At 33.4% G+C, this 12,570-nt stretch overlaps 1 protein-coding gene across 2 annotated transcripts in view; it reads left to right on the top strand.

Moving 5' to 3' along the window:
- The window catches only part of LOC128985609 (ATP-binding cassette sub-family G member 1), a 67,613-nt gene extending 55,248 nt beyond the window's left edge, over positions 1–12,365 (top strand). For both annotated transcript variants that reach the window (XM_054405249.1, XM_054405250.1), the window contains exons 8-12: positions 694–839; positions 5,092–5,260; positions 6,725–6,825; positions 9,273–9,428; positions 10,419–12,365. In XM_054405249.1, the coding sequence (XP_054261224.1) occupies positions 694–839; positions 5,092–5,260; positions 6,725–6,825; positions 9,273–9,428; positions 10,419–10,757 (911 nt within the window). In that variant the 3' untranslated portion in view covers positions 10,758–12,365. The remainder of the gene's footprint in view (positions 1–693; positions 840–5,091; positions 5,261–6,724; positions 6,826–9,272; positions 9,429–10,418) is intronic.
- The last annotated feature ends 205 nt before the right edge of the window (positions 12,366–12,570 follow it).

Here is a 12,570-nt window from a genome sequence, read left to right as displayed (position 1 = left end):
CAAAGCTATCTAATGTTTTAACAACTAAATACCAGATAAATGTGTCCTGTTGGTAAAACAAGTTACAGTATGTTTTTACTGCGGGTTAGTTTTGCTATTTATTTAGTTTCACGTACAACACCAAGAATGTTTAGACTCTATTTTTCTGCAACTAAGTCACTGAGTTCAGTCACAATTATTTTTGATTTCTGTGAAAAGAACTGTATTCATGCCACTCCAGTAAAGTACTTAATAATGCCACATTGAAGTACTTAATAAAAGGAAATTCAGAAAGTTATTTTTATGAATGTCAAGTAACAAGCTGCAAAATGTCAACTATTTGGGAGCCTATATTTCTATAAGTACTGAAGTGGACGACATTTGCCAAAATGTCGGTTTTATTGTTATTCACTGCGGTTTTATAAAGTTACAACAGATAGAACGGGTATCTGCCCTTTGGTCTCTATTTTCTTACAAATTTTCTCTTGCATGTCAGAACCATCCTAAACTTGCTTTGCCTTTTCTCACTCTTAAGATAAACTAACACTAGCCCCGAATTCTGATATTTTAATTCATACTCTAACTCACCTTGTGCTCTTAAAGTAAATAGAAATCTCAATTCTCAAGCTGGTTTTCATATTTCAGACCATTAAATGTGATATTCATAAGATATTCACTAAAGTACATAAATGATTGATTATTTATTGTCAACAGGATTGCCTTTCCGTGTGCTCAAGTCTGGTAAGCGAACAGCTGCTGAGATGATAGAGTACAGCTCTTGTCAACCAGAACCGGCTCCTCTGTGGGCTCAGAGCTATCATCTGTACGCTAGGAACATCATCATACTGCGTCGCAGCCTGGTATACATACATTACTATCTGATCATAAGAAACCACATCTTTGGAAAATTGGAACTTGATGGTGAAACAGAATGAATGCTATACGGAAATTTGGAAACATTTGTTATTGAAGATATGCCCTGGACAGACAGTTCTAGCTATTTGCAATACCGATTCACACATTTGCTCATACAGTAGAACCTTGCTAATCCGTCACCTATGGGACCGGGGGCATGGTCGGAACAGAAAAAGGTCGGATTATCAGAGGAACGCGTTTATTGACTTAAAAATGTAGTAAAACTGTATTTTGAACAGACCAGTGATAAATGATAACCACGGTTAATCCAACATGACATGAAACAGTTACAGTAGACCCCCTCTTAACCGACCTCGTATTAACCGATAATCGGATTATCCGCCTTTGATCGTAAAATAATACAGTTTGTTTTAACCGACCTTGCTTTGAGAGCAGCTCGGTTTAACCGCCGCTTTCTAGGAATCTCGGCATTTCCGCTCCCACGCTGGGCAATGAGAACTGAACCATACGCTTATCTCCACAGGATATGACTAACAATAAGTTATTTTGTGTTGATCACAAAAAATATAGCATAGCCTATTGTCAGTTTGTCATCATCGTTCGTAGCTCGAGCACATCTGATCAGATATGTTATCTGTGCGGCAAATTTATAACATCATAAAGTGCGTTACGATTTTGAGAACTGATTATTCGCTGATATAACTGATTGGATTCGCTGGAGTAAACAAACAATGCAACTTGTAGGGAGGGCAGGGAAGGGGTGTTAACAACTCCAAGGTCAAGATAGTTTTTGTGCCTCGAACCTCCAGTGAGTGGCCTTAAATAAACGTCCTGTCTTGTAACAAAATTGTCGCTTGTATCTTTAATGACGACAAAAGGTTCTGTACTGTATTACGATGTATTTGGAAAGCATTAATTAATACACTACAGTAGTAAAGTTATTAAAAAAGGAATTTTATTGACTCTTGCCTAGTATTATAATATATTTTTTGAAAGTAGGCCTATTTGACTTAACCGTGTTTTGTGTTTATTTGTGACATTTCTATCAATATGAAAAAGGAGATAAGAGTAGTTTATTTTATAAATAATGCAAGTATGACTTCAAAATAATGATTATATAATTCTAAATGAATAGCACTTCATTATGTTATGATTTTAGGGATTGCCCGTTTTATCCGACCTTTTGAATTATCCGACCTAGGTCCGGTCCCATTAGGGTCGGTTAAGAGGGGGTCTACTGTATTTCCAACTCATAAACTAAATGGACGTTAATGTAATAATTTGCATATTACATCATAAAAATACAAGTAGGCTATTGCGCAATCATGATAATTATGTTATGTCATTACCCTTGGTTCAGTAATATAAACTGTAACTTTTAAAATCACAGCTTTTTCAAACTTTTACTCAAACAAACAAATTGCCAAACATTGTACAGCAAAATAAAGAACAGAACATTAGACAGTCTAGTAGGCTACTGCTACGCTGTTTCAGGACAGAAAATGTCGATAAAACATTAGATAACGCATAAAAAAGTATGAAATAATAGTAGCCTACTTATAGCATAACAACAGTTGTAAAATACACAAATAAAGATAACAATGACATAAAAACATCGCTTATTCTTTCTCTTTGTTTTTCTATTCTTTGTTAAGTTTCTCTTCATCCACCCATTCAAGAAGTTGCCATGGTTACTAATCACCCAATCACAGGCTACTAAAGCTGTCATGATTACCAAATACCCAATCACAAAATGTTGTGACATAGCAAGCGTACAGCAGACAGATGTCGTGTGTAGGCCTAAGGAGCAGACGATTGTCAGTGCAAACGGATAGCTTGACCTTGAAGCTTTGATCGGCATTCCTTTGTTTTGCTTCCATTTAATTTTTGTAGGGGTCTGCGGTACAGAAAATTTAAGGTCGGTACGGTTCGGTACGGTACAATATTTTGTACCTCGGTTTTCAGTACAAAATCGGTACGGTACGTGGCTACCCGTATTTTTGCGGTTTTCTGCTCAGAACTGTATTTAAACCATTATTTTTTACTTTAATACATTGACATTACTATGAAAATGGATAGTATCCTACATTCATGGTTTTCTAATAACAGTTACTGTACCCCAGTTACTGTAACCTTTTACTACTACGAGGATTGTGTCAAGAAAAATCACAGTTAAGATAAAGGCTTTACCTATTTTACTCTGAGATACTTTGAATAGCTATGATAAAAGTGGTTTTAAAAATAGGATAAGAGTTTTTAGGAATAAACATGTTTGAAACATTTATTGACAAGATACTTTCATGCAACTGGTAAATTATTTCCAACCAACACAATGTCTAGTTTTTTTTTTAATTTTTAAAAACATATAAAAGCATTCAGTATGATAAGAGTGTAGTTGCCAGCTGTTCACAGCAGACGGCAATGAAAAACTGGAGGATATGATGAAGTGGCAAAGAGCATATTTTTTATCAGCTTCAGAACTAGTTATAAGATGGATACAACGTTTGCAAAGTTTTTTTTTTTAAACTAAAATTTGGATTATCACAGAGTAAGATTATTGTCTTTTCATTTACAAAGTTAACATCCATAATATCAATCATATCATATCAATCATTAGTTTATCTCAGGCTCAATACAATTTTCTTAGTACATTTTAAAGCTCTCCCAAAGAATCAAAAGACCCAGGTCTAGACCTAATTATTTAAGAGGGTCTATATAATTGATTAGGCCACAATGAGGGTAGCAAAATCACTATCTGGTTCATAATATTTAGATTGCATAAAGTACCTTCAACAAAATAAAAAATACAGGAAACTAAAAAACATTTAAGCCTTAAACAGCCACATCTAACAATATAAGACAAGATACAGAACATGCAATGACATAATTTGAGACAGAGTAGGCTTGAATAACGAAAAAAAAATATGCAAACAACAACTATGCTTGTGGTTTTGTCAATAGAAAGATAAAATATCTATAACAAATATTTTAACTTATAAAATAAGATTGTAGATTAGTTACAAGTTTAGTATGTAGCCATAAACAGTTTTATGGCAGTAGGCAATGGCCAGCAGCAAATTGAATATTCACGAAAATACTGACTGAGTTAGAGATACCATTTAACAGTCATCATAAAACTATTATTTTTATGATAAAATAGAATTGGGAAAAGTCGTAAAGAAATAAAAGTGATAAAACTCAACAGTTCTTGGAAGTACTTAATATTAATAATGGGCAGACATGGTTAAATATATAACAAATTTCAACACATTAGATTAAAAAAAAACACAATTTATAAAGTTTTCTGGATATTTTTCTTGGACAATGAGGTTATGCTAGCAGAAGCCTATTGTGTTGGCGGTACGGTCGTACCAAGTGAGGAGTCGGACCATCAGAGGTCGGATTAGCGAGGTTCTACTGTATATAAAATTCACGAATAACAAACTGAGTATAACTTTATTTACTGTTACACCTAACCTGTACTGCATGGCCGAATTTACTTTCTAGTAATTTTTGTATCAAAAGGAAAGAAATGTTGGCAGTGCTGTAATCTGCTATGGGTTTTCATACTGCTCTTCATGAAATCAGGAATGATGCTTTTTATTTCAGTTTAGAATCTTCTGGAGATTACCAAAATTATTTTTAAGTACCGTTGTGTATTTAGTAAAACATAGCAAAAGCTATTACTTTTTTCATAACTATCAAAATGACGTATAAAGTTAAAGCTTAAATTAAAAGGTTTTTCAAAATTGAGGACCTTTTGATTAATTCACTACTACTAGCTTTTAGAGCAATGGATTATTAGCAATAGAAGTGATAACAAGCTGTAAACGATTACTAAGGGGTGTTTATTTGATGGATCGATTATTCACTATTTACATTGAGACTTTAAAGTGTGTAATCAGCTAGTATTGAGAAGAGGTTGGTGTAAGATATATTCTTGTTATTGAGAAATGAATACAAGTTGATCTCATTTGTGCTTGTACCAACCCTGCCGGGTGAATCCTACTTTGTTAGAGGGAATCCAGCAATATTACTGTAAATAAATACCGGTAACCCTTTTAGGGAACATTGAGTCACACTATAAAAGCGCTATTAAAATAACTATTATAAACTAATATAACTGCAGCACCTTGTTTAAATTGGCCCCTCGTTTACCCAATATTTACTGGAAAATTAACATGGTAAACTTGACTACATTAACTACAGTATGTCATTGTGACTGGTTTCTCCCAGGGGTCGTTTGCTCTGAGGTTCGTGATGCACATTCTGATTGCTCTGCTCTTCGGCTACTTGTACCGTGATGTCGGGGAGAGCGCAAGTACACTGATGGCGAACTACATCTTCGTCTACGGCAGCAACCTGTTTCTCCATTACACTGGTCAAATGGCCGTCAGCTTAGCTTGTAAGTCCTACACATTAGTAGGTTTGTTTAATTTTTTGGAGTGGATTATTTATGGGGCTGGAATGAGTTTTATGGACAGGCTTACATTTACTCTTTAAGATTGGATTGCTGTTCCTCAAAAGTGAGTCTGTGTTACAATACTTGTGTAGAAAAAAGAACAAATATATACCTACAATAAAACCCCGACTAACCAAAATAAATATTTGATTGGTTAATAAGTGGTTAGAATTTAACTGCTACGTCTATTCAAAGAAATCTACATCAGTATAGGTTTTGTTATTTTATTACTGTCATCCTAAAATGTACAACTATATACGCAAAATCTATTACTTAAAATAATGAACATTTGTTCTGAACTTTATCTTTTTTGTTTTCGTTACTTGGAGCGAGCTGGTCTAGTGGTAGAGCATGGGATTTCGGTCCCTCAGGTTCTGGGTTCAAATTCTGCCAAATCATCTTCTAAGGATTTTACCTAAGTGCTAATGCAACAACCCCTAGGTCTAGCCTGAAGTAATGTGGAAAACGGGCCAGTTCCTAGTGTCCTAGGACAAAAAAATTAGTTACTTTAGCCACAGCAAACAATCAACCCTCCTAGTTCGTTTACCAATTAATTGCATTTTTTATAATATTTTCAGTTAACCCTGGTTTGGTTAAAGGAGTACGGTTAGAAGGGGTTTTATTTAAAAAAAAAAATCCTAAAATATATTTTCTTCTATTTGTCTTCAATTTTATTCTTTCTTTAAGTTTTATCTAAGAATTAAATGTAATCAAACTTGATTATCTATCTTGTTATAGTAATTTCTCAACAGTAAAAATGTCGCTGGTACAAAACTTCAGTTGTACTTTGATGTTTGGTAACTGAACCCAGCTCCAGCTGTCCATTATGGGATCAGTGATATCGATATCAATGTTCATTAGGCTTTTAAAAATGGCTCTGCTCAAAGAGAGAGCTTATCTCAATAAGTAATGAAGCTATTAAAGGCTTGTCACCCACCCCACACTCATTTTTCATTCATACTTAAATCCGCTTGATTACATTTTTGGTCCCCCATCTTTACTGATTATAAAGTATATGTAGATTTGCTTAAACTCATTTTTTGGTGATGTCGAGTTTACGTTACGAAATGACGTTTAAATAACGAAGGAGCTTTAGTTTTGTTGAAGGGTAACATTTGAATTGTGAGTTTGTAACCAGACTTTATTGTGGTATGGATTAGGAAATTTTGTACTTGCTGAATTATTGTTCTCTTTAGAATAAAATAATTTCAATTTGATTTTATGAGTACAGCAACGGGTTTAAGAATGAAAAACTAGGCAGCTGGAACACAAAACTTAAACCTTACTATATTTTTCTTTAGCGTCTACCTGTCATTGCTTGGCCTCTTAGTGATTATTGAGGTTTTGTAATGTACTGAAGAAATATGACATTTTCATACTTTTGAGCCAAAGTTTTAATGTTTGCAGTTCCACTGGAGTTTAAAATCCTCTTGAGAGAGTACTTCAACAGATGGTATTCACTGGCTCCTTACTGCCTCTCAGTGGTACTTATTGAAGTTCCCTTCCAGGTAATTATATCACCTCTGTGTTCTTGATGCAATACATTTGTGTAGTTTGTACTATCTTAATAGTCTTGTTTAGTGAAAATGCTCTATGGTAGGTTTGTAATTATTAGAAACAAAGAATAGCAACTAGTTTATCTTGTAAAAGGATCAAATAAACCATAATACACACAAAAGACATGGCAACATAGAATATTTTGACAAAAAGAATTCTACAATATGGTGCAGGCTAAAGAGGACATGGTCCTAGAACAGCCTCAGTCTGATAAAGTTTCGCCTACCTAGACTGAAACATCACAAAACTAACTGACTGGTCATTGGCTGCAATGGCTATTGCCTTATATTTATAGGTATTAACTCGTTCGCGGCGGCACGTCAAATGGCGGGCGTATCCCCAGTGCGGCGCAGCCCTCAGCGTCGAACAAACCCGATTGCCGCGTGTGATTGGCTTTCAAATTTCGGTCTGACGTATAGCAAATAACGTGCGAGGATGTCCTGCTTTACAACTAGAGTCGACGTAGTTCGCTAAACACCCACAGATAGCAGCAGTGCTTGAAACGTAGCCGGTCCCATTGGAATTGTATTGCCAAATGGAGGGAAAAAGACGGAACAAGAAGTACATTTTTGAGATTGCCAGACGGGGATTTTACAGGGAAATTTACTACCAACCTACACCACAAAAAATACAGTATACTATTGAGTAGTGCTGTGCGAGGTTTCAAGTTTCTAGCTCTAATCCTAGCTTAAAGAAAAATGATTTCGTACTGCATTGCAGCTTGGGAGCGATCGCACCCACCAGGATGGCATTAGGGTTCCGTATGGGAGCGATTGCTCCCATGCCGCCGCGAACGTGTTAAGAATGTATTATTGTTTGTAACAGAAAGTATGATTTTAGGAATTAAAGCAAGCAGAAGAAAATCGACATAAATGGGTTCTTAGAAAATTATATTATTTCAAATATGGTCAAACATTTATCACTAGCTCGATTAACTAGAGTCTTGGGGGAAAAATTGATTTATTTTGTCACCTTCAGAATTGACTACAATAACTACAATGAATTAGGTTACTTACACACCTAGTCATTGTGAACTATCTGTTTTTCACAAATGATAAGAATCTTCACGATCTTGTGTCAGACATGTTTGTGTGTTTGACCTATAAACTACTGTGCAATCGTTCCAGTGTCTGGGCTGGTTTTGTTTTGTTTGACTAGCCATGGTAAACAGAACTATGTCAAAAAACATATAATTCAATGCTTTTGCCACTTGTTTTCAATGTCTGGTGTTCCTATTCCTGGTGACATATGTTATTGTTTCAAACAGTCAGATTTTCACATGAAGCAATGACGCTTTGGAACTTTTACCTGTGTTGAACAATGAATTGACTTTGATAGGGGTGTGAAATGCAGCAAACAAAATTTGATTCGAAGCAACGATTTGATTCAAAAGATTTTCAATTTGATTCGATGCAACTCGATTCGAAGCAATACTGCATTTTTCTATTCATACTTGTGAATGGAGTGAATAAACAATAATTAATATTAAATTAAATTTGTGTAATGCAAATTGTTGTTGATGCGGTATTAGGCCTAACATATTCATTGAATTTTAGGTGAAAAAATATTTATTTTCAATCATATATTAGAAGAACCTATATTGCTTGAAATGTCGGTGAGCTGCTTTACTTGCCTATTTCATAACTTTTAATTGCAGAATCATATTGTTTTGTTAAGCATGTTACCTATTTTATAATATTGATTTTACAAAGATATGTTTTGGTTTTTACAAATAAAAACATGTAAGATTTATACTGAAACTTTCAATTGGTATACATTAATAAAATCAGAGGATAGAATCAGACCTACAAACTACAAGGTATACATAGCTTCAGACCTACAAAAATGCCAAATTTATCAGTCTAAAACATCAATCTTACTAGTTAAGTATCAAGTAACAAATTTCCAGGCTCGTGTTATTTTTTGATTGATTTTGGAGTCACTTGTTTTGGCTATGTTTAGAGTGGTAAAACATGTCTCACACTGCTTACACTTAACAAAACCTCTCATCATTTGCAATGCCAAATAAAAAAGTAAAAAACAATTAAAGCAATATTTACATGTAAAGAATTAATTAAATTAGAACGCCTTCAAGAAGGAAACGCAACAACAACGCGCTCCTGTATTGCGGGTATTGCATTGACTTTCTGCAGGCGTTTTTCTTATACGGATTGAACTCCCTCATGAATCAAATAGTTTTTTGACCACCTCTGAATCGAATTGCGATACAATGCAAGGAATCGTAATTTCGATTAATTTTTGATGCATCGCACACCCCTAGACTTTGATTAGATGTGTGACCTACCTATTTTAACACAGAAAGTAACACAGAAATTATAAAAAAAACTTGTTCAGTTTTTCAAAATAATGCTGCAATACCAGTTGTATGTCTGCCCAGTTGCTGTGTGCATGTGCCTACCTGTTCCCGGCCTACTACCTGACCGGCCAACCCATGGAAAGCATGAGATTTGGGTACTTCCTATTATTCAACGCAGCAATCTCATTGACAGCGCAGGGATACGGCTTCATGATTGGTGCTACGTTGCCGGTCGGGGTAAGCATTAGTAATAGTATTGACTTAAAGATTGTTGCAGAAGTGTTGTACTTCTGTACTTATCCTTATGTTAAGTCTGAAGCCTATTGTCATGGGATTTAAATGTGTAATAAGATGTGTTTATTCTTGTTTTAAGGTCAATTTTACTAAACTTGCTTTTTACTATAATAGGAAATATGTAAATTAAAAAGTTGATAATTTGGTTAAAACAGTTATCAGGTTTGTGAAATAATGAGAAATTGCCTAAGCTGTAAACATCAAAAAGGCACTCATCGTGTAGCAATCCACAAAAAAGTATTTTATTAGGGATATGTTGAAGCCGAAGCTAAATCCAAAATCTCTTATCTATTGAATCCCAAGAAAAGATTTGACTTTGAGATTTGATCACCAGGTTTTGACAATCAAATCTCAAATACCATAATTTATTATTAAGTTACATCCTCCATATATACCTAGGTGTTTTTTTTTAAGACATTAAACATAATAAAATATGAATGGAAGTGTTTATGAATTAGGAAATTTTGGAACATTTTTATTTAATTTTAGGTGAGAAACTATTAGTGATCTTTTTTAAAAATAGGAACTGGCCGCAGTATTGTCAGGATTGCTGAAAGTGTTCAAAATATCACTGCGATTGCAGAAGTTACCACACAGTTGATGTGAATCTGGTGTAACATTTTTTTGAAAATTAATTATAATTTTTAAATTGTTTCTGAACAGATCAAGTTCTTATAAAAATAACTCTTCCGGTTTATCCTTTATATGATGAATGTAATGTTTTGTTACAGATCGGAGTGTTCATCGGCCCAGTCCTCACAGTGTTTCTCAGTGTGTTTGGCTTTACCAGTTGGTTTATCCTATATATGTTGAATGTTATGTTTTGTTACAGATCGGAGTGTTCATCGGCCCAGTCCTCACAGTGTTTCTCAGTGTGTTTGGCTTCACCAGTTGGTTTATCCTATATATTTTGAATGTTATGTTTTGTTACAGATCGGAGTGTTCATCGGCCCAGTCCTCACAGTGTTTCTCAGTGTGTTTGGCTTTACCAGTCGGTTTTCCGACATCCCGAGCTACTTCCACTTCCTCTACCATCTCTCCTACTTCAGAGCTTCATTTCAGGGTTCTTTCTACTCCCTTTATGGTTTCAACAGATCCACCCTGGCATGTGAAGAATACTACTGTCATTTTAAAACACCATCAAAGTTCCTCAAAGAGATGGAGTTTAATAATGTCAACATCGCGTTAGATGTTAATTACATTTTACTGTGCGGTGTGGTATTTTACATCCTTACCATATACTCCGTGTGGTACAAACTGAACAAACGATAACATGTTAGACTGGTTTTTCAGTATTAGCTTTATATGTCTTGCCGTTTATTCTGTAAATAAAGAGTATTGTTTTTAGAAGTTTTCAGAAGTTTGTAAAACTGTACTGACTTTAAAAGTTTAGTATTTTAAAATGAAGTATTATTAATCTTTCAATAGATAACTGACCAAAGGTTTGATGTGTAACTTGAAGGATTCCCTGGTGAGTTTATTCTTTTAATTTTAGAGTTTGTAGATCAAGTAACAGTAATGTTACGAGATGTTGGGCAAAATACACTAGATTTTTAAAATATGAAAAAAAAACTCATTTGGTAAAAAATAAATATGCTAAGAGCTATAATTTTGTGTCTTCTGTTAAATAGGATTGATCGAAATTAAATAAATGTTATACTAATATTTATTTATGAACACTAGAATAAAAAAAGTTTTCACTCATTTTTTACAGTAAAGTAGTTTGATAATTTTTACAGGATTTATTAAGACCTAACTCAACCCTAAATGTTGTTTTAAAGCTTTGGTTATTGATATGTGAAATTATTGTATACCTGTTTTTTCCTAGAGACCCAAAAACAAACTTGGTTCTGCTTAATTCACCATGAAAAGCAGTATATCCTTAAAGTATGAGATAAAAAATGTATACTATACAGTAGAAACTAAGTTATTCAATCAAAGTAATTCTTGCCATTTATAATAAGTTCCTTAGACATAGATGAGTTGAGTATTATTGTAAAAGGCAATATTCAAAATTTACTTTCATGTTTAAAAACTACATTAGAAACCCCTTTTATTTTTAATTTAAACACATTATTACCTTTTAACTTTTCCAGGCAGAAAAGCATCTTGAAGTGCCTTTAATATTGTTTTAGAAAAATTTATAGATGTTAACCACAGTCATGTTACGTTTTCTCAAATTAAATAAAGTTTTATTTACACAACTTAAGAGACGAACTAAAGTTTTTATCAAATATAAAATATAACTTGATTTTAAACAAATCTCTATTTAAGAACCAAGTTCTTTACTTGCCAGAATAGTTGATACATTTGTATTATTTACTTATTACTCTTATTAGTTTATTATTCTGTAAATAGTTCGTAAGTTAGGCATGAGGATCTCTGTTAAGGATAAATAAGTATTTATTTTTGTAAAAAGCTTTAAATAGTTAGACTTAAGTTATTTGCGCTACTTAACAATATATTCATAATTTTACATTCATAAATGAGTAGTTTTTGACATTTAAATTTTGGATTTAGTAAACTGAAAACAAGCTTTATTCAAGTATTGTTTTAGTAGTTTAAGTAGTATGGATGAAAAAAATTAATTAGTTTTATACATTAGCTAAAGTGGTCACCGCTTGAATTAATTAAGGTTCTTGACCTTTAATAAAAACACAAAAACTAACATATTTTCTTGAAAAGTTATATGTTATTGTTGATCCATATTCTGCTAAATGTATCATAAATTTATGAAGAATCCTACCTAAACTATCATCTATGTAAACAATCAGACATGTATTAAAAATGTATTATATTTCTTCCAAAGAAACTATGATGTTTGATATTAATTATATTCTACTAAAACTGTAATGCAAATTTGTGTACATTAAAATTGAAATTTAATGTGTTTTTTTCTGATTTTTGCCTGTTTGTGGTTGATGGTTTAATATTAACAATTATTAAAATAATTGTAGGCGATTGCCAAGCTGCTACGACCGATGTATCTAGCAAATGATATCTCAGGGTTAGCATTTTAAACTTTTACCATAACAGGACTTCTCTTTGTTTATATTGGTACAGATCAGTCGATTGAGGTTTAAGG

This window comes from Macrosteles quadrilineatus, unplaced genomic scaffold (assembly GCF_028750875.1).
Source record: "Macrosteles quadrilineatus isolate MER2022 unplaced genomic scaffold, UCM_ALF_1.0 Scaffold_2__2_contigs__length_208266976, whole genome shotgun sequence".
Taxonomy (NCBI): Eukaryota; Metazoa; Arthropoda; class Insecta; order Hemiptera; family Cicadellidae; genus Macrosteles; species Macrosteles quadrilineatus.
Note: the sequence above shows the minus strand (reverse complement) of the source record. Positions and strands in the feature narration are given on the sequence as shown.